We start from the raw sequence: 23,511 nt of genomic DNA, 5'->3' as shown, positions 1-23,511 counted from the left end.
GTTATGCTGTAGTTATATAGAACTCAATTACATAAGAAAAAAACGCTACAGTTTTAACAAGTAGTCTTGATTGATTCAATTAGACAAACTATGACGTTTTTGTGGCATCTATTCCACTGGAGTCTTATCTTTTTGTCTATGACTTCAGTCATTTTTGTTGAAGACTACATCTTTTAGGTGTAGGTTAAATTCATGAAATTATATTTTAACAATATAGACTACATCTTATTTATGTAGTTTATACAATAATATATATTTAAATAAATATAAAATAAAATACATTTATAATAAAAAAAATATCCAAAAAATACATAATAAAAATATAGAATCATTTATACATCCCTAAAGAATTTTAAACGGACATCAATACAAAAAGTCAATATAATCCAACATCAGATTTGTTTTGCAGCTAATAACTTGAAAGAAAGCAGCAAGGTTAAGCAAAATTATCCTCTCTCCCATTTCAAGAAACCCCCTAAATCCCTCACTCCTGGTAGTCGGGTTCTTCTTCCTCTTCCTCGTCGTGGAGCCGAGGGAACGGGATCAGGTTCACAGCTAGCTTCCTCAGGTCGAAGTTGAGCTGTCCTGGGAACCACAGACAGCAAATGACTCCGGACATGGTTGCGGAGATCAAGTGGTTCAAGTCACCGACTGAAAAAACCAAGATCAAAGTTGAATAAACAAATCTTTATGGTAGGGCTTACGAACCACATCTATGGAAATTGTCTGATTCGTTCCAGTGCTACCTATGTTGATACTAATCTTTCTTAATGCATTTAGTTTTAATATACATAGACAATTCACAGAAAAAAAAAATGTGTAAACATAACTAAGACAAAAAGGTTTCTTTTCATTATGTTATAAATCTCATGATCTAGAGTTAAATCGAAAGAGAGAAGAGAGAAATTACTCACAGCTAGGAGTGGAGAGCTTGAGAGTACGGAAGCAGATGTCGCACAGATCCTCGTTGTCGAGAACCATGCACTCGTCGGCGTTCTCGACAAGTTGGTGGACGGAGAGAGTTGCGTTGTAAGGTTCCACGACGGTGTCAGAGACCTTCAGGGATGGGAAGACCGAGAAGGTCATCACAATTTCAAAACCAAGTGATCATTTAGCTCATACTGAATTTAATAAATAACAAAGAGTCAGTAAAAAGCCTTTGATCACAACATCACATTCTGTTATACTTGGTTCAATATACAAGTCATAATTCCACGATTTATTTCCAAACATGGACTTGGGAGACTTTAAATCTTACTCAAAATGCAACATAAAAAAAACTATGATCGCAAGTCAATGCTATAAGACAAAGTAAATCAAGTAAACAATTACCAACAGTAATTCCAATAATGAAATACTACTTCTGATCTATAAACATAAGGTTTTTGTAATAAAAAAGGCTTTTACAACCAAAATAAAATTACATGATGCCAAACATTAAACATCACAGCTTTTACTTCTCTGTTTATACAAGACAATGACAAAAACAACATCCACAAAAATAAATAATGGAAAGAAACAGTAAAAGAAATCAGACCTTGTGGAAAATATTTTTACCACTGCAAGACGAGGCTTTTTATGAGTACAACGAAGCCTTGTTTTGTTTGAAAAGAGACTGGACTCTCTCGCTTCGAGAGGCCGCACAGCGCCACTGCCGCCTCCTACGTAAAAGCTCGTCCACATCGAGACGCTGAACCTCATTGTCCAGCCCCGCCTCACTGTCGCTCGAGCGGCAGCTCCGTCATTTTTCGGACAGCGCCTTAGCCGAACCGAACCACCGTCTTAGGCTTTACGCAGCCCGCCTATGCCGAGCAGCAACCTTGCTGCCGACCCTAGACCCTCAGCCAAACCTGTTAAAAATGCTAAAAATTTGGTATTTAAACAATACTCCCCAACCATTCTCGATGAAGCCTTTGTGCCAAATCTTCCTTCTCCGATCACGTTGCTGGAAGAGAAGCTCTGACTTTAGCGGCTTGAATTGCGGCCGCATCGCTCAAGTCCACGGCCTTGTCTCCGACGGTTTTCACCGCTGCTTCTAGAGATTGTCCGATAGTGACTAAGCTCGGTGTTGATCTCTGAGCTGTTAGAGCCTCTCCAATAGTTTTATTTCAGATTAAAAACAAATATAATCAAACCAAAAATCAGATTCAAAACCAACTAAACCAGTCTGAAAAAACAAACGCATAAAGAACAAATATCCAGAGCGAGGCTTAGATTCAAGCAATCAAACCAAACTGAAACTCGAATCCAAAGTCTCAGAATTCCAAAGGTCATAAGTAAGACGAGAGAGGAGAAAAACACCAACACGACCATAAGTGAACGAGAGACAATAAAACCAAACCAAAGCACAAAACACTTCTCAGCCCTAAATTAAAACCCAGAAATCTAAAACGAGAACTCCAGCCATCAAGACAACAATCTCAGCCACGGAAATCAATAACTAAGACCCACGAGAGATAAACACAACGAAAAGCCCCAAATATCCAAAACTAAATACCTAATCTCGGATTCAAGGCTGATAGGGGTTTTATGTTTTACCTTGCTTGAACGAATTTCAGAGCACTCAGAGACTCTTTCACTTCCTCCCAATCAACTCTTAATCTCGCTGAAACCAAGGAACCACGAGCTCAGTCACGAGTTCGTGGAGGGGAAAAGAAACGTGGAAGAAGAAGACCGGAGAAGATGAAGAAGATTGACAGCGATGGGTGAAAATACGAGATGAGAGAGAGAGAGTATCTGAGGTTTACGAAGAGAGAGAGACTGAGAATGTGAGATATACGAAGATGAGAGAGAGAGGGTTTATTTTTTTTACTTAGTCGATTTTAGACTTGAGATTTTGATGTACCGGTTAAAACAAAAAAATTAGTGGGAAATTTCCTTCCAACATCAAAATAGTGAAATGTTAGAAATTTATTTATTTTTTAGTGCTACCACTACTTTTTTAGATTTAGCTGTAGTGAAATGTGCTAAATTTTAGTGGTAAATTTCCCTCCATTCAAAAGTGGTGAAATTTTGGTAATTTTTAAATTTTTGGCTATTACCACTACTTCTTTATATTGACTGTAGAGAAAAAAAAGACCATTAGCTACAACTTTATATTCGACTAGAGTCTAATATATGCCTAGAAAAAGGTGACCGTAGTCTGTATTCAAAGACTCCATTAAAAGGTTAAACTGAAGTTAAAAAAAAAAAACTGTAGTTATATCCCACATTTCTGGTAGTGACATATATGCTATAAATTTGTTTCCTTTTTTCCTTTTTGGCAAGTATCTTCATACATCAATCCACAAAATAATTTATTTTCTTTTGATGGTGGCCACGAAAATCTCTTCTAGAACATGCTTCTAGATGTTTCTTTATTTGTGTAAGACAATACAAGAAAAGCCCATGTAGAATTTTCCATAAAATTCCAAAAAAAGAAATTCAATCCTCAAGGTCCAATTCTACCTTTTTGGCCGTGTGGGTTAATTCCCATAGTCATCATATGATAATTTCCAAAATCTTATTTTGACATTTATACAATCTTATGTCCTTATGGACAAAATTACCATTTAGACAATTTTCGTAAAATTCGTCTAGTTCAACATTTGAACTTGTTTTGACTTAGCAACTAATTTAACAAATCCTACTCTAATGACTTGTGGTAGTAACCTCATGGATCCAAATGAACAAAGCTTGGGCTAGCATACCTGGACACAAAAGTTCACAAACCTTTTTCCAGTTCTAGCTTAATGTCAACTGACTTCACGAAAGAGTCGACACTGAAAATCTCTAGGTTCGAATGAAAATATTTTCTACTCAAAATTCTACTTAATTGTGATGAGTGGATCCATTGAATATTATCTATGTTTACCCTTCATGGATATCATCAATTGGATGGGATCTATAAAATTACCATTTTACCCTTCTAGTTGTTATTTTCTCAACTTCTTTGTCACTTGTGAATAAGTTAGAACAATGTTATGACAAGGTGCTAACAGGTCACATTGATTAATCCAAAAGAGTTATGAATCAATTTGGACATTGGCCAGTTCATCTATTCATATTCCAAGGAACAAAGCATGATGTGATATACATTGTATTTCAACAATCTTATACACGAATTCCATATCTATGAGATCTTCACAAAGTTGTCCATGACATCTTTCATAACTTAGTACTTCATCAATAGATCTTGTCTATATATCACATAGTGAATCTAGAACTCTGACTTTCTCAAATGAGAGTATGTAAGCTATGAAATGACATGTCTCATTTCAGGGTTGAGGTAAGCATGATGCAATTCATACATAGCGACGTTGAGACAGAAGAGGTTAAAGGGTTTGTTCTTATACTATCTCTAGAAGTGCACTGGTCAATTCAGTATCTTCAATAAAGACTTAAAACTTTCATTCATTCTTCCTTGTTTTATTGTTGCTTTATGATAAACCTTAGTCTTTAGTCCTTAAACAAACCTAATAAAAAATGAAGAGACAAATACAGATTTGCATGAACAAACTCTTCATGATTTGAAGACTCTATAGTTCTTCCTAGGTATCTTCTAATTAATTAGCAGTTACAAGAAAAAGTCTTCGTGAGACTTTATTACATCAAATGTATATAAGTTATAACTACAACTCTTCTTCTGGGCACCAACGCCAACAAATCCCACTTGACTCAAAGAAGATGTGAGTAGTCCTTCATGCTCAATCCCTCCCGATGCTGGTCGAAGACCTTGCTGGCTAAAGCCTTGGTGAATGGATCTTCCAGGTTGTCCACCGTCGAGATCTTCTTCACCTCCACCTCTCCACGCTGCATAATCTCTCGAATCAAATTGTATTTCCTCTCAATATGCTTAGAGCACTTATTGCTTCGAGGCTCCTTTGAGTTAGCGATAGCCCCACCATTATCACAATAAAGTGTCATGGGCTCGTCGACTTTTGGAACGACTTCCAAATACTTAAGGAATTTTATAAGCCATACAGCCTCTTTGGATGCTTCACAAGGAGCCACATATTTTGCTTCCATTGTGGAGTCAGCAATGCAAGATTGCTTGATACTCCTTCAAACACACCATTCAGGTTGAACACTGATCCTGAAGTGGATTTCCTGGAATCCTTGTCCGCCTGAAAATCGGAGTCGGTATATCCCGCCATAGCCAGGTCAGTACCTGAATATGTAAGCATCAAGTTCCTAGTTCTCTGAAGATACTTAAGAACATGCTTAACAACAATCCAGTGATCGAGTCCGAGGTTGGATTGAAAACAGCTTACTACGCCAACTGCGAAGCAAATATCTGGTCTAGTATAAAGCATAGCATACATGAGACTATTCCCACGGCTGAGGAGTAAGGAATTTTTCTCATGTCCTCAATATCTTGTGCAATCTTGGGAGACTAGTCCTTAGAGAGTGAGACTCCATGCCTAAAGGGTGTTTGGCCCTTCTTGGAGTCTTGCATCGAAAAAGCGATCCATCACCTTATCAATATAAGATGCTTGAGAGAGTGATAGAGTCTGATTCTTCCGATCTCGAAAGATTTGAATCCCCAGAATATGCGCGGCTTCTCCTAGATCCTTCATATTGAATTGCTTTACTAGGCAAATTTTAACCTCAGATAACTTATCCACGTCATTACCTATGAGTAATATATCATCGACATACAATATCATAAACACAACTTTGCCCTTGTGCATTAACTTGTAACCACAAGGCTCATCTATCGACTGGTCAAAACCGAAGCGTTTTACAGTTTCATCGAATCTAATATTCAATGACCTAGATGCTTACATTAATCCATAAATGCACTTAAGCAACTCACAAACCTTGGTCTCTTGACCTTCTTCCACGAAACCGTCTGGTTGAGCCATATAAATGCGCTCGTCAAGATTGCCATTCAGAAAGGTAGTCTTAACATCCATTTGCCAGATCTCATAGTCGAGAGCTGCAGCAATGGATAGAAGTATGCGGATGGATTTAAGCATTGTGACTGGCGAGAAGGTATCCTCATAGTCAATACCTTCCTTTTGGGTATAACCCTTAGCCGCTAGTCGTGCTTTGAACGTCTCAACGTTCCCATCCGGACCCATTTTCTTCTTGTATATCTACTTACACCCTACAGGTTTAATCCCTTCGGGAAGGTCTACAACTTTCCAGACTTTGTTGACATACATCGAGTGTATTTCAACTTTATTGGCGTCAAGCCAAAGGTTTGATTCAGAACCAGCCATTGCTTGGCTGTAGGAAACAGGGTCATCCATATCAGAGACGACTACGAGATATCTCCGTAAGTCATGTATGTTGTCAATGGTGCCCACAAGAAGAGTAGTAGTGTCTATTTGTGTACATTTGATGTAATATAGTCTCATGAAGACTCTTGCTTGTAATTGCTTATTCATTAATAAAAAGTTGAAACGTTCATTCAATCTTCATTGTCTGAAGCTTTATGATAAAACCTTAGTCTTTTAGTCCATAAACAAACATAAGAACTTACGAAGAGACAAATGTAGATTTGCATGAACAAACTCTTCGTAGTTTGCTTAAAACGATATATTCGCAATCTTAGGGTCAAAGGACTATTGACCTCAGTACGATTGTTAGAAGAATCTATGATGTCTGGTTATGAGGCATTGAGAGTTGGAGACTCTATAGTTCTTCTAGGTATCTTCCGAAGGTACTGAATTGACCAGTGCACTTCTAGAGACAAGATAAGAACAAACCATTTAACCTCTTATGTCTCGAAGTCACTATGTATGAATTGCATCATGCTTACCTTAATCCTGAAATGAGACATGCCATTTCACAGCTTAGTATTCTCATTTGAGAAAGTCAGAGTTCAGACTCACTATGTGATTCCGAACAGGGCCTATTGGTGAAGTACTAAGTTGTGAGAATGTCATGAGTAACTTTGTGAAGTTCTCATAGATATGGAATTCATGTACAAGATTGCTGAAATGCAATGTATGTCACCTCATGCTTTGTTCCTTGAAGTGTGAATAAATGAACTGGCCAGTGTCCAAATTGAGTCCTGACTCTTTTGGATGAAACAATGTGACTTGTTAGCTCCTCGTCAATACATTGTTTCTAACTTAGTCATAAGCGACAAAGGAGTTGAGGAAATAACAGCTAGAAGGGTAAAATGGTAATTTAGTAAATCCCGACTAGCTGATGACATTCATGAAGGGTAGCATAGATAATATTCAATGGATCCACTCATTATAATTAGGTGAATTCTTGAGTAGAAAATAAATTCATTTGAACCGAGAGATTTTCAGTGTCAGCTCTTTAGTGGAGTCAGTTGGCATTAAGCTAAACTTGGAAAAGGTTTGTGAACTTTTGAGTCCAAGTGTTTAGCTCAAGCTTTGTTCATTTGGGTCCATGAGGTCACTGTCACGAATCACATCGAGTAGGAATAGTTAAACTGGAAGCTAAGTCAAAACAAGAACGAAAATTGTCAAAAGGGTATTTTTGTCTTTTGAGACATATGATGAAATGAATGTCAATAAATTTTTTGACAAGTTCATTTGATGACTTAATGTCACTCGGCCATAACTTGATTATTGGGCCTCGTGAATTAATTTCATTTCATAAGAGTTTTATTGAAAATTCTTAATGGGCCTTTTTCATGTTGTTATGAACAAATGAAGAAGCTTCTAGAAGCCCCTTCTAGAAAGCCACTTGGGCGCCCATAATACCCAAAGAAAGAGAGAATATTTTGTGCATAAATGTATCATGATACTTGCCAAAAGAAAAAGAGGAAATAAATTTCCCAATGTGGGAAAGTATAAGTTCTGCCAAGACAAGTCAAAGAGGGAGAGAATAAATGAGGAAACAAATCCATGTGGCATAGGTGATGCCTTACACGCCCAAATTGAAAAGGGAAACAAGGGATTTCTTCATGAATATGTGATATTCAATATAGAAGAGGAAACTACCTTATTGAAGGTAAAGCCTCTCGTATAAATAGGAGCCTCATTTTTCTCATTCCACATAAGTTAGAGATTGAGAGCTTCTCTCTCTAGACCTTGTGGTGGCCGAACTCCTCTCCCTCTCTCTAGTTTATTTTCGATTTTTGTTTTGGCACCTAGGTCCTCATTTGACCTAGTGTTTAGCTCTGCGACTTCAAGACTCGTTCTTAAGTCGTAGTGTTTAAAAGTGCCCACTCACTAATTCCTTTTCTCTCGAGTGATTTAGTGATAGATGTTGGAATCGATCTAGGGTTTGAGAAAATAATTAACGCTTCGGTAAGCGGCGGAATTTTAAAAAATTTCTTTTACAAGTAAAACAGTTTTTACTAACCTAGACAAGTGCAAGTACATGTAATTAAAAACCAATATGAGCTAGAAGTTTACTAACCTTTCTTGAAGCTTGAACTTTGAAGAAGCTTGTGGAAAGTTTGCAACGCTCGTCTCCCCTCGCAGCACGTCTCTCTTTCTTTCCTCGGCACCTCGAGCAACCACGAAAGTTTCTATCACTAAATCACTCGAAAAGAAAGAATCAGTGAGTGGACACTTTTAAACACTACGACTTAAGAACGAGTCTCGAAGTCGCAGAGCTAAACACTAGGTCAAGTGAGGACCTAGGTGCCAAGACAAGAAAAAATCGAAAATAAACTAGAGAGAGAGAGAGGATTTTCGGCCAAAGTTCTAGAGAGAGAGTCTCTCAAATCTCTTAAACTTGGATGAATGAATTGTGAGGAAATGAGGCTCCTATTTATAGGAGAGGCTTTACCTTCAATAAGGTAGTTTCCTCTTCTATAGAATATCACATATTCATGAGCAAATATTGCCTCTTTCCCACTTGAGAAACTCGGCCAAACAAGGCTTCTAGAAGCCTTGATTTGTTTCCAATTTTGTTCATGGCTTGCCTTTTCTCTCAACATGGCCGATTACCCTAGTACATCTATATGCAAATTTGTTTCCTCTTTTTATTTTGGCAAGTATCTAAATACATTTATGCACAAATAAACTCCCTTTCTTTCTTAGGGTTGGGCGCCCAAGGCCTTCTAGAAAAGGCTTCTAGAAGCTTTTCCATTTGTTCATGACAACATGAAAAAGGCCCATTAAGAATTTTCAATAAAATTCTTATGAAATGAAATTAATTCACAAGGCCCAATAATCAAGTTATGGCCGAGTGACATTAAGTCATCAAATGAACTTGTCAAAAAATTTATTGACATTCATTTCATCATATGTCTCAAAAGACAAAAATACCCTTTTAACTATCTTCGTTCTTGTTTTGACTTAGCTTCCAGTTTAACTATTCCTATCGATGTGATTCGTGACAGTGACCTCATGGACCCAAATGAACAAAGCTTGAGCTAAACACTTGGACTCAAAAGTTCACAAACCTTTTCCAAGTTTAGCTTAATGCCAACTGACTCCACTAAAGAGCTGACACTGAAAATCTCTCGGTTCAAATGAATTTATTTTCTACTCAAGAATTCGACCTAATTATGATGAGCGGATCCACTGAATATTATCTATGTTTACCCTTCATGAATGTCATCAGCTAGTCGGGATTTACTAAATTACCATTTTACCCTTCTAGCTGTTATTTCCTCAACTCCTTTGTCGCTTGTGAATAAGTTAGAAACAATGTATTGACGAGGAGCTAACAAGTCACATTGTTTCATCCAAAAAAGTCAGGACTCAATTTGGACACTGGCCAGTTCATTTATTCACACTCCAAGGAACAAAGCATGAGGTGACATACATTGCATTTCAGCAATCTTGTACATGAATTCCATATCTATGAGAACTTCACAAAGTTACTCATGACAGACTCACAACTTAGTACTTCACCAATAGGCCTTGTTCGGAATCACATAGTGAGTCCGAACTTTGACTTTCTCAAATGAGAATACTAAGGTGTGAAATGGCATGTCTCATTTCAGGATTAAGGTAAGCATGATGCAATTCATACATAGTGACTTTGAGACATAAGAGGTTAAATGGTTTGTTCTTATATTGTCTCTAGAAGTGCACTGGTCAATTCAGTACCTTCGGAAGATACCTAGAAGAACTATAGAGTCCCCAACTCTCAATGCCTCATAACCAGACATCATAGATTCTTCTAACAATCATACTGAGGTCAATAGTCCTTTGACCCTAAGATTGCGAATATATCGTTTTAAGCAAACTACGAAGAGTTTGTTCATGCAAATCTACATTTGTCTCTTCGTAAGTTGTTAAGTTTGTTTATGGACTAAAAGACTAAAGTTTTATCATAAAGCTTCAAACAAAGAAAGAATGAATGAACGTTTCAACTTTATTAATGAATAAGCAATTACAAGCAAGAGTCTTCGTAAGACTATATGACATCAAATGTACATCAATAGACACTACTACTCTTCTTGTGGGCACCATTGACAACAATAGAAACTTTCGTGGTTGCTCGAGGTGCCGAGGAAAGAAAGAGAGACGTGCTGCGAGGGGAGACGAGCGTAGCAAACTTTCCAAAAGCTTCTCAAAGTTCAAACTTCAAGAAAGGTTAGTAAACTTCTATGCTCACAATAGTTTTTAATTACGTGTACTTGCTCTTTTGTCTAGGTTAGTAAAAACTGGTTTTACTTGTAAAAGAAAATTTTTAAAATTCGGCCGCTTACCGAAGCGTTAATTATTTTCTTAAACCCTAGATCGATTCCAACAATGTACCTGTCAGGCTTTTGAGAAGCCCTCCCTCTACGTCGAAGCACTACCTGACGAGATTCTTATGAGTTAGATTGTGTTTCAATTGGGGTAAGAACAGTTCTTACAGATGAGGTAGAAGCATCCTTACCCAACTTTTCTTTAAGCACAATTTTGCTTCTAGATTTTACATCTTGTATAAAGTCCTCCTCAAGGAAATGAGCATTCGTGCTAATGAACATTTTGTTGTCCTCGGGACTATAGAATGTGAAACCTTTGGTTTCCTTCGGATATCCAGCAAACAGACATAATTATGACCTACTAGCCAACTTGCTAGTATTTTTCCTTAGCACATGTGCAGGGCAACCCTAAATTCTAATGTGGCCTAGATTTAGTTTACGAGCAGACCATCATTCATAAGGAGTACCAGGAACCGTTTAGACGGGACTTGGTTCATAATGTAAGCTGTTGTTTTGAGGGCATATCCCCAAAAGAAAAGAGGGAGTGATGAGTAACTCTTCATCGATCTAACCATATCCATTAGAGTTTGGTTCCTTCTCTCTACACTCCGTTTTGCTGAGGTGTGCGAGGTGCTATAAGCTGAGAAGCGATACCTTCTTTTTTAAGAAAGTCATCCAACTCTCTAGACATATACTCACCACATCGATCGGATCAAAGGGTTTTGATCTGTTTGCCAGTTTGCTTTTCCACTAAAGCCCGGAAGACCTTAAATACGCCAAAGGTCTCGGATTTGTGTTTGAGCAGATAGACAAAATCGTATCTCGAGTAATCATCAGTGAAGATAACGAAGTTTCGTATTCTTCCTGTACCTGTGTACTGAGCGGACCACTTACATCAGAATGTACGAGTTCCAACAACTCAGCATCTCTTCGACCCTTAGCGGAGAAAGGTCGTTTAGTCATTTTTCCATCTATATAAGATTCACAAGTAGGAAATGAACCTATTGCAGAGGCTAGGAGTGGACCGTCCCTCACAAGTCTCTTAATCATGTCTAGACTGATATGACCAAGTCTTAAGTGCCAGAGATATGTTGATTTTATTAGGTGGGAGGAATCAGAAAGTTTGATCCTTTTTGGCTCCCTAACTAGATCGTTATCTATATTAGTGTCTAAAAGCGAAGGTTGCGTGGGATAAATGTAAAAAAGAGCATTCTTCAAACATGCATCAGTGACGAAAGAATTATTGGAAAGAGAAATTTGAATTCCACTCTTAATAAACTTTTAACAATAATCTTGCTCATAAAGACGAGCAACAGATATCAAGTTTTTCCCGAAGTAAGGAATAAAATAAACAAGATTCAAATTTAAATTTCGATCTTCAAAAGATAACGTCACTGATCCCACCGCTTTTGCTGACACTGAACTCCCATCACCCCATATGAAGGAGAAGTCACATTCCACTAAGATTTTGCATTTCCTGAAACAAGTCAAGGAACAACAAATATGGTTAGTAGCAGCGGAGTCAAGAATCCACGTTGATACATTATCAGCTACTAAGAATGCTTTGTTAATAAGTACAATACCTTTTTCCTTAGCTTTGAGGTAGGCAGGACAGTTCATGCGCCAGTGTACGGGTTCGTTGCAGTAGTGGCATATGTGGTTAGACTTGTCCTTGATTTCCCAAGGCTTCTTCTTCTTCTGAACCTTGCCTTGGTTCTTCTTCTCGGCCTTGTGAGGTTTCTTCTTAGATCCAGAAGTGGAGGCTTTGTGCTCAGTAGCATGAGCCTCTTCCTGGTTCCTCTTTCTCTTAGTGACACCTTCAGCATTGTGAAGCTCCTTCATTTGCTCAGTAACAGTGTACTCTAGCTTATTCATAGAATAGTTCAGCTTGAAGGTATCAAAAGATTCGGGGAGAGTTTCCAAGGTCATATCTATTTTAGTCTCTCTATCAATCTCCGATCCTAGGATTTCCATTTCATTCAGATAACTAATGATCAGCATCATATGGTCTCTTACAGGAGTCCCAGCCTTCATGCGACAGTTCATAAACCGCCAGACTGCTTGCTGTCTGGCCTGATGCCCTTGCCCTCTAAACATATCATGGAGATTATAGAACATGTCAACAGCTGTCTCAACGTCACGATGCTCCTGCTAGAGCAAATTGTTCATAGATGCTAAGATATAGCACATCGCAATCTCATCGGAGCGGAGCCAGATCGCCAAGGCGTCTTTGTCCTCTTGAGTCAAATCATCATTCGTCTGAGGAAGACATGGGGTGATGAGTACCACTTGTGCTTGTCAACGGTAAGGACGATGTCGAGGTTACGTTTCCAATCAACGTAGTTTTTGCCTTCGAGTTTGTTTGATGAAAGGATGGTTAAGAGAGGGTTGAGAGACATCTTGTTGAAAATAATTTGAAACAAGTTTATGATTAGTCTTTTGGTTAAGGATTTAAGTTTGTTTAACTTTTTAGGATGAACAAGACAGACGAAATCCAAAGGTGTTATGAACGAAATGATACTTTACTCCTTCGAGGGAAGGCCTAAAAGAGTCTCCTTTCATAAGTAAATGACTCATCATTAATGCATAGCCAAGATGTCAATACATCAATTTGACTAGCCACCTTGTAAAAAAGTTTGATCACTCATATCCTTTCGTAGGGCCTCGAAGGAGGATTACTAGGGATTGAGTCTAAGTGTGTAACCAACCACTTAGTCCATGAGATCTACTTTGATAAACGATCCACCGAGGGGAGGCCTTGTCTCATTGTTTCACTCTCGGATGTAGCTCTTACAGCAATGATCTGAGCAAAGCACCGTTGAATACTCTCATTTAAGAGAGGGCCATGAGGGTGACTCTTAGTCTGGTGACAATTGCACTTTTCATTAGGGTTGGAGATTGTGGTTTGTCAACAACAAGTATAACCCTCCCACTTAGTTTTTAGAGTTGGCACATCATCTCTTATATGTTCGGAAACACGTTTCCTACTGTATAGAGAGATAGAGTGGAATTCTAGCAACTGATTCCTAGATCGACATGTTTCAAGGGAGAGCAGTGTTAGTGCATAAAGGCACAAGGTACATACTCAAACATTTCCTATTTTCTACTAGTGAACGTATGTGAGAGAAGTTTTAACTTTTAACTCACCTGAACACTTGAAGTTTGAGATTACACATCTTCTTGCATCTTTTTGCCAATTAGTCTTCGAAAAGACCTCCCACTTAAATTTTCAAGAGTAATAAGTTTTGAACATAAGTGATATAGATATAGTTTTGAAAGTATTTTGAAAAACAAATTTGATTTGGATGACAAAACATTTTCAAGTTCGAAAATGAAAACAATTTTTCAAAATTCAAACTAGTTTTTATAAAGTCTAAATTTCAAGTAAATATTCGAAATATCAAAAAATTTCAATCTTACACATTATGTTTATTATACTTGAAGAAAAAAAAATTTCTCAAGGAAATTTTTCCATTTGAGTTCTAGAACTCTCGGAATGGGATCTGGAATCCAAAATTTTCAGTAATCCTGAAATCCCGGATAGCAAACACACCTCAGAGTAAAAATACCGTAGACAGCGGCTCCGATGTCCAATTAAGCTAATTCCAAATGATTTGGAAAGTAGACCAACATGCCTATAATTTGGTTTAAGAACCATTCAAATCCGAGTTTCGAGCAGAGAGATACACTCGCTTTACTGAGAGGTATTCTTAAGTTCAAGGTATTTCGGACAGAAATTTGGCCGAGCACAAAAGTGCAAAAGAGTTAAGTGTAACGAAATGTTTATTGAGTTGTTACCCGAAATTCTAAAACTTCTCAAAACACGATTTTGATTATGCAAAAATTAAAAAATTTTGGAACTGATTCTAATGTGTTTTAATAGCATCTCAATAGTGTAGAAAATCAATATGCATTTTAATTTAAAGGCCTGAGCAATAAATTAAAAAAAAATCTAAAAACCAATTCTAGAAAATTCATTACATGAGTAAAATTAAGAAAACAAGTTTCATACTCATACTTTAAATTACTTGCACATGCTTAAACTTTGACCATAGCTCTGATACCATTTGTTGGAATAAATCTAGGATTAAGAATAATTTATCTCTTCTAGCAAGCAGCGGAATATAAAAAATTCTTTAAAACATGTAAAACGATTTTACTGCCTAGACAAAGTGCATGAACATGTAATCTAAAAAAAAAAAAAAAACTATAGTGAGTTTTCACTTCGATACCACCTTGCTTGAAGCTTGAGCGTTGAGAAGCTTTTGGAAAGGTTGAATCGCTCATCTCTCCACTTAGCTTGTCTTCTTCGTGTCTTCTTTAATCCGAGTAACCACGATAGTTTCTACTACTATAGCCTTTGAGTTTAGAAAGGATTTATGTGTGAGCACTATTAAACACAAAGACTCACGAACTAGTCTTAGAGCCAAAGAGCTAATATAAAACGCTAGGTCTAATGAGGACCTAGGTGCCAAATTAAAAGAGCAAGAAGAAGAGAGGGAGAGAGAAGTGGGCGGCCAAGGCTAGAGAGAGAAAGTCTCGACTAAAAACTTGTTTCAACATGGTGAATGAGGTGTGGTATTTATAGGAGAAGAGATTGCCTTGAAGAGGTAATTTCATCTTTTCTATTGAATATTACATACTGATCATCATCACAATATTTATTTTTCATTCCTATCATAATAATACCATGGCTGAAAATTTGTTTCCCTTTTTTGTCCTCTTGGTGGCCATCCAACATTATAGCATATATGCTATAGATTTGTTTCCTCTTCTCCTTTTTGGCAAGCATCTTCATACATCAATGCACAAAATAATTTCCATTTCTTTTGATGGTGGCCACGAAAATCTCTTCTAGAACATGCTTCTAGATGTTTCTTTATTTGTTCAACACAATACAAGAAAAAACCCATGTAGAATTTTCACATAAAATCCATAAAATGAAATTCAATCCTCAAGGCCCAATTCTACCTTTTTGGCCGTGGGGTTAATTCCCATTGTCATCATATGACAATGTCAAAAAAACTTATTTATTGATATTCATACCATCCTATGTCCAAAAGGACAAAATTACCCTTTAGACAATTTTCGTAAAACTTGTCTAGTTCAACATTTGAACTTGTTTTGACTTAGCTTTCTTGTTTAACTAATCCTTCTCTAATGACTTGTGGTAGTGACTTCATGGATCGAAATGAACAAAGCTTGAGCTAGCATACTTGGACTCAACAGTTCACAAACATTTTCCAAGTTCTAGCTTAATGTCAACTGACTCCACTAAAGAGTTGACACTGAAAATCCTCGGCTCAAATGAAGATATTTTCTACTCAAAATTCTACTTAATTGTGATGAGTGGATCCATTGAATATTATCTATGTTTACCCTTCATTAATATCATCAACTAGATGAGATCTATAAAATTACCACTTTGCCCTTCTAATTGTTATTTTCTCAACTTCTTTGTCACTTGTGAATAAGTTAGAAACAATGTTTTGACAAGGAGCTAACAAGTCACATTGATTCATCCAAAAGAGTTATGAATCAATTTGGACACTGGCCAGTTCATTTATTCATATTCCAAGGAACAAAGCATGAGGTTATATACATTGCATTTCAGCAATTTTGTACATGAATTCCATATCTATGAGATCTTCCCAAAGTTGTTCATGACATCTTCATAACTTAGTACTCCATCAATAGGTCTTGTCTATATCACATAGTGAATCTAGAACTCTGACTTTCTCAAATGAGAGTATGTAAGCTATGAAATGACATGTCTCATACATAGTGACTCTGAGATAGAAGAGGTTAAATAATTTGTTCTTACAATATCTCTAGAAGTGCACTAGTCAATTCAGTATCTTTAGAAGATACCTAGGAAGAACAATAAAGTCTCCAACTATCTATGTCTCATAATCAGACATCATAGGTTCTCCTAACAATCATACTTAGAACAATAACACTTTGATCCTTAGATTGTGAATATACTGTTTTAAGCAAACCATGAAGAGTTTGTTCATGCAAATCTGTATTTGACTCATCATTTGTTGTTAGGTTTGTTTAAGGACTAAAAACTGAGGTTTATCATAAAGCTTTAAACAAACAAGGAAGAATGAATGAAAGTTTCAAGTCTTTATTAATTATTCAGCAGTTACAAGCAAGAGTCTTCGTGAGACTTTATTACATCAAATGTATATAAGTTATGACAATTACTCTTCTTGTGGGCACCAATGCCAACAATCAAGCTGAAGTCTTTGTTGTGATAAGGTAAAAATGTTTTTATATTTTTCACTTCAATATTCTAATTTTTTGACTGATATTTCGTGATGATGTTATCACCAAATATTTTGTCTGTCATGACAATGTTGTCATGGATTACATCTTTTTTTCATGACAACAACGTCACGAAATAGCGTGATTTCGTGATAATATCGTCACGAAATACAGTTATTTTGTGATAATGTCGTCACGGATTCAAAAATAATTATCGCGTAAATAATATTCTTCTAATCTTATTCCAGGTATGATTATGAGCATACGTGCGCAACTCAATTCAGATAAGGAAACATCTCCAGGCTACGTGCACATTCGTAGGCGATATTGTCAAACATAAGTATATCGATCTGGCGTGTTCACCATGAAAACCAATAGACATTATGTGTTACATGCAGCAGTATTTGGGAGTGAAAATGGGTTACACAAAAATATGGAGGTCAAGGCAGAGTGCACTAGCATCTATATTTGATACTGAGGATGAGTCATTCGCATTTCTGCCTAAATTTATACACATAGTGTCGATTATGAATCCAGGTTTGTCATTCGACCTTGTCACAACTTCTCATTCTCATCGTTTCAGACACCTCTTCATGTCTGTTAGTGCTTAGAAAAGAGGATGGAAGTATTGTCGGCATGTAGTTATGACGAGACATTTGGAAGAATTATTAAAAAGGCACATTGTTTTCAGCATGTGGTAAGAATGCAAATGAACAATTTTAACAACTCCCATTTGGTGCTGGTGATACACAATATAATGAAGCGTTGTTTTACTTCTTCACAACGTTAAAGGAAGCAATTGGGGAGAGGAACATTAGGTCGTTGTGTCCTACAGAAACTAGGGAATCATTAATATTGTTAAAAAGTTATTCAGAGCCTCAGAAGATGGTTATTGCATGTTTCATTTTTTGAAGAACGTGATGAATAAGTTTAAAGGTCTCGCAAATGAAATTAACTAGATATTCTATGTTGCGGCAAATGCCTACACTTCTGTAGACTTTGAAACATATATAGGGTATGTGTTAGAAATATTGTCCACTGAAGATAATGACTGAATATAATAAAAAGTTTACTTAATTAGCATTAATGATTAATGTGTTGTTCTCTAGTTAGAATTAATAATGACTATCATTCATAGCCTTTGTATTAAACTGAAATACATATTGGGCATTTAAGTTTGGGCGGTGAGCTAAAACATGATCGGTGATTGATCCATGATTGGATAGCTGGATCTAAAATCACATATGTGGAACACAAGTGATATGTTGATCACTTGAGGGACCATTCTACATATTTGGTAGGTGTATGAACCAGACAGACCTTGGTTGTTGATGTGTCGTTTAAGCACCGTTACGACACATGAACTGAGGGCGCTACGATGGTCACAGTGAGGCTTGATCTAAATCTTGAAGTGATCACAGACTTCTATGTTGTATTACCGAGTTTTTTTACTGATTCGATAATGGCTACTTGAAGATGCATAAATACTAATGTCTTGGAAATTAGGGATCTGATTTGACGGAAAGTAATTCACATATACGGAATCCAGCCTTCCTGAAAGAAGGTCAATGTTCACTCACCCAAAGGTTGATTCTAGAATCGATTGATTGCGCGTATTTTCGTTGTAAGTACCTACGAAAGAATCTTTCGCTAGGGAAACAACTATGCTTAAGGCTCATATGTATCCATAAAGATAACTAAATAATCGACATTTCTCGATACGAAATGAAACTGGAGGATAGAGCTCATAAACTGATTATACCAATAGACGCTCATAAACATCGAGTAAAATATAAATCTAGTAAGAAGAAGAGTGCAGTCTCGGCTCATCTAGTAGTGCGATGCCGAGATTGACAAATCGAATGAATAAGAAAAAATAGAGATTTCGTATGTTTATTCGGATTCTTAGGAGCTTAAGTTACTATGTCTATAGTCCCCAATGTGGCTGTAATAAGATGGATAGAGATACTCATAATAATTAGATAATTGATTACAGACTCGCTACTGCAACTTGCTTGCAATATTTTTCGCATTCAGAGTAAAGTATTTTCTGAATAAGTTATTAATTGCTTACGTAACTTCGGAGTATCATTTAGATTTAAATGGGCTTGTAAATGAGCAATTTATATAAGCCCAAAATTCCCAATAAGGCTTGTGGTAGACATGTATATCATGGTACATGAGCTTTGGATTTGTTTGTTCAAAGCCCAATTGAATTGAGACTTTTTTCAAATAGCAAATAAATATTATGTATTGAATATGATACGATATGGTGATTTTTTTTTAATATAGTAATTATTTATGAGAGTATCATGAAAATATGTTCTACTATTCTATTTATAGAATAGTATATCTTATTGTGACTAACAAATAATTTATTAATTATGTTATTTATTGAGAGTATCATGGAGATATTCTATACTATTCTATTTATTGAATAGTATCTCTTATTGTGAGAAATAAATAATACATTAACTATGTTATTTATTAAAATGTCATGAAGATATTCCATATTAATCAGTTGTGTGATTAATATATTCTAATATGAGAAGTAAATATATATCAGTTATGATATAGATATTCTATTTATTAAAGTACATAGAAGATACTTGATTTGTTCTATTCATAGAATAAATATTTCATATTAATTAGAATAAAATCAAAGGAAATCAGAAAAGTGCATACTCTATTTTTGGTAAGCTAGAAACCTACAAATAGGGGGCTTGGGGTAGTGCAAAATTCATCCAACATAATCTTATTCCACACTGAAATATCGGCAAACCTATTCCTCTTGGTCTTGACGTTTTCCGTCTCTCGCAGAGTTGAAAAATTCGTTCATACCACTTCCCAAAAAAGAAAGAATTATTTCGACACCTTGTTGAAATAATTAGTAAGAAGAAGAGTTGGTCCACACCTTGGTCTCTATTCTTCTGGAGATTACATCTTGGAAGACTCTGGTATCAATCAACTGATGGGCCACCAAAGAATCCGAGAGCTTGGAGATCCGAAGATCCAAGAAGCAAGGAGTCGACGAGGAATCTCGAGCTTCGAGATCTAAAGATCCAAGGAGCAAGGGGCAACCGAGGAATCCGAGAGCAAAGAGGTCCATATAGCTAAGAGCATGGAGGATCTGTAGCTGAGCTGAAAGGTATGTATAATGAAACCCTCTTATGGTATGTGTCTTAATATTAGATTTATTGTTACCCACCGATGGGGATCAAAGCGATCGTTCGTGTTCGATACCTAACCCTTATTTTCCAACAATTAGTATCAGAGCGATTGTTCTTGTTTAATACCAACTTTTACTTCCCGAACAATTGTTATCAGAGCGATTATTTGTGTTTGAAACCAACTTGTTTTTTCAACAGTATGATTGACGTAGAAGATATAGGAGTCCGATATTATCGTCAAAACGACATAGGCCACCAGAATTAGGCTCTTTGTTTCTTAGCGAAATGAGGTACTCGGTAATGACATCCAACATCGAGTCTTTGAATGTCGTAAACGTCAAGCCTAGAGAATTCATGATTGCAAAGTTGTTAAATTTTCTCCGGGAGAGAATGACATAATGATTTTTTATCCTTCTATTTAGCAATGTTCTTATTAGTTTATTTTTTATTTTTTATTTTTTTTATAGTAGCTCATTGATATGTCTAATAGAAGCTAGATATGTTGTTCATATTTCCATAGAATCTAAATTGTTTAGGATTCTAATTTCTGCGTCAGTGAAACATGATTAATTCCCAACACTGACCTCATAAACCAACTCGCATTGTCGATTGAGTAATTTAGATTCCTGGTGGTTTCTTGATCATGGAAGCCCTCAGGAGTCCTATTCTGGTCTTTGTGTTCTTTTGGCTCTCTATCTTCTTGAACGTTTTCCTCTTGACATCATCCTCTTTACATCCTCCTTCTTCTTTCTTCTTTTCTTGCTCTTTCTCCTCTGCTTCTTGATTTTTTTTCGTCTTCTTTCTTTTCCTATTCTTTTTCATCTTTCTCCATTGTGGTTTCTCCTATCTTTGACATTTTTTTTTAAAAATTACACGCACTTAAAAAGAGAGCACTGTTTTAGTCGTGGGCAATTTCCAATTTTTTTTTTTTTATATACTTCTTACAAAATCAGTTAGTTTCTTTTTTTTATTTTCACCCAGTTTACAGTTTTATTTTCGTCCAATAAAAAATTTAGTCTAATAAAACGGTAACCAAGAAGAAAAAGAGCTGTTCTTAAAATAAATAATGACTAATTAGATGTAGGCAGGGTAATTTCGACTACTGCACAGAGCAAGATAATTTCAGGCCCATTGGGCCATACTGGACCATAATAAATCAAATGAAATAATTTAAAAAAAAAACAGAGAAGAGAGAGAGAGAGAGAGAGAGAGAGAGAGAGAGAGACGAGTTCACTTCCCGTCCACAGAAGAGAGCAAGAAGAATGAATTATCCAAAACAACGCTCTTCTCTCTCTCCTTTCACAAACACAAACCAATTCTTACTCTGTTAATCCCATTCCCTAATCCCACCACACACACACACAGCCATGGTGGTCATAAACCTCTCTTCTTACTACGCCCCTTCTTCACCGTCCTCTCTCAGATCGCCCATCTCTCTCCTCCCACTCAAACCCCACTTCCTCAGACTAAAACCCCAACCCCAAACTCCATTTCCGTACCCATCTCTCTCGTCCCACGCCCCGAAGAGCAGAGAGAGCTTCAAGTCCTGGGCTTTCGCCGGAATCGACCCCGGAAACTTCGAGAGCGCTCAGTCCGTCCTCGAAGCGTGTCTGGTTCTCACGGCCATCATCGTGGTCCACGAGAGCGGTCACTTCCTCGCCGCCACGCTCCAAGGAATCCGCGTAAGTAAATTCGCAGTAGGGTTTGGTCCGATCTTAGCCAAGTTCAACGCCAACAACGTCGAGTATTCCGTCAGGGCTTTTCCCTTGGGCGGCTTCGTGGGTTTCCCCGATAACGACCCCGACAGCGAAATCCCACCGGACGACAAAAACCTCTTGAAAAACAGACCCATTTTAGATAGGACTATCGTCATCTCCGCCGGAGTGATCGCCAACGTCATCTTCGCTTACGTCATTATCTTCGTCCAAATCCTCTCTGTCGGCCTTCCGGTCCAAGAGGCTTTCCCTGGAGTCTTGATCCCGGAAGTCCGACCATTCTCCGCCGCGTCGAGAGACGGAATTTTCCCCGGAGACGTGGTCGTGGCCGTGGACGGCGCCGAGCTTCCGAAATCCGGCTCGGCAGCGGTTTCGAGCCTGGTCGAGGCCATCAAAAGGAGTCCGAAGAGAACCCTAATGTTCAAGATCGAGCGAGCGAAGAAGGACTTCGAGGTGGGAGTGACGCCGGACGAAAACTCCTCGGACGGGACGGGAAAGATCGGGGTCCAATTGTCGCCCAACACGAAGTTCACGAAGATCCGTCCGAAGAGCGTCTCCGAGGCGTTTGGCTTCTCGTGGAGGGAGTTTTCGGGGCTGACATTTAACGTGGTCGACGGGCTGAGGCAGACTTTCTCAAACTTTTCGCAGACGGCCGGTAAAGTCTCTGGCCCCGTGGCGATCATCGCCGTAGGCGCTGAGGTGGCGCGATCGAACTCGGACGGGCTTTACCAGTTCGCGGCGCTGCTCAACATAAACCTCGCGATCGTAAATCTGCTTCCTTTGCCTGCTTTGGACGGAGGGTCTTTGGCTTTGATCGCAGTCGAGGCCGTTCGTGGGGGTCGGAAGATTCCGATGGAGATCGAGCAGAGAATCACGTCGTCCGGGATTATGGTGGTCGTGCTTTTAGGTCTTTATCTCATTGTCAAGGACACTCTGAGTCTTGATTTTGTTAGAGACATCTTGTGAGGAAGAACAATAAGATGAAGAAGAAAGAATTGCCTTTTTTTTGTTATTATTATTGTTATGTTGTGCTATCAAGAATTGGTTTCTAATCATATAGTCTTGTAAAGGTTATATCTATAATATGTGTATGTATGGATGTATATTGACGTTTTTGGGCATTGGTGTATCGGAGATAGTAATATGGTCATTGGATCTCTTCTGCCGATTCTTAACAGTGCCCAAATGTGTGTCGTTTTCTCAGGGGCTCACCAAACGACAACTCGTGTCAAGTGTTGGGATTCCAACAAAGCGATTCCACCAAAACTGTATTAATGTATTCATGTTTACCATACTAAAAGAAGAGCGACAACACCTTTAGTACATATTTTTTTTTAATGTTTTTTTAGTTCCATGTCATGAGTGAATGTTTTTTTTGTAGTTTTTTTTTAGCGAAGTTACATTCACCGTTTCTTTCATAAAGAAAGACCGAGAAAGAACAAAGGGGGGGGGGGGGGGGGGGGGGGGGGGGGAGGGTAATAATGTTGGAGAGAGAGGGAGCCGGAGAAAGGAAGAATGAGAGAAGGAAAGAGAGAATAAGATGTTCGAAGGAAATAAAATGGGACGCGAGTGTGTTGAACGATATTTAGTTTCCTAATACTTTGCTATATCAGTTTTGTATACCCCGTTAGTCTATTATCAGTTTTACATTCGTTAATGAGTTTCCTATTATTTTGCACAATCTGTTGTAATTATGCCTCTCTCTCTCTCTCTATCTATATATATATCTATCTCTATCTATATATATATATATATATCTATATATATATATCTATATATATATATATATATT

General features: G+C 37.5%; 1 protein-coding gene and 1 pseudogene across 1 annotated transcript; one reads left to right on the top strand and one right to left on the bottom strand.

The window, feature by feature from the left end:
- Positions 1-484: 484 nt before the first annotated feature.
- On the bottom strand, positions 485-1,086 carry LOC149407625 (tubulin beta-1 chain pseudogene; annotated as a pseudogene).
- A 20,092-nt stretch (positions 1,087-21,178) lies between these two features.
- LOC149407624 (Peptidase M50 family protein) lies at positions 21,179-22,887 on the top strand. The gene has a single exon (XM_089614629.1). It carries the CDS (start codon positions 21,372-21,374, stop codon positions 22,683-22,685), a length of 1,314 nt encoding a protein of 437 aa, XP_089470755.1. The 5' UTR covers positions 21,179-21,371; the 3' UTR covers positions 22,686-22,887.
- Positions 22,888-23,511: the final 624 nt, after the last annotated feature.

The sequence above is a fragment of the Urtica dioica genome, chromosome 1 (genome assembly GCF_054948205.1).
Source record: "Urtica dioica subsp. dioica isolate 48M chromosome 1, U.dioica_male_clone48M_v1_H2, whole genome shotgun sequence".
NCBI classification, from domain to species: domain Eukaryota; kingdom Viridiplantae; phylum Streptophyta; class Magnoliopsida; order Rosales; family Urticaceae; genus Urtica; species Urtica dioica.
The sequence above is the reverse complement of the archived record's forward strand: the minus strand, read 5'-3'. Positions and strand labels throughout refer to the sequence as shown.

Bases quoted from the DNA above. Each gene is read 5' to 3' on its own strand.
- LOC149407624 (XM_089614629.1), top strand. From the start codon at position 21,372: ATGGTGGTCATAAACCTCTCTTCTTACTACGCCCCTTCTTCACCGTCC.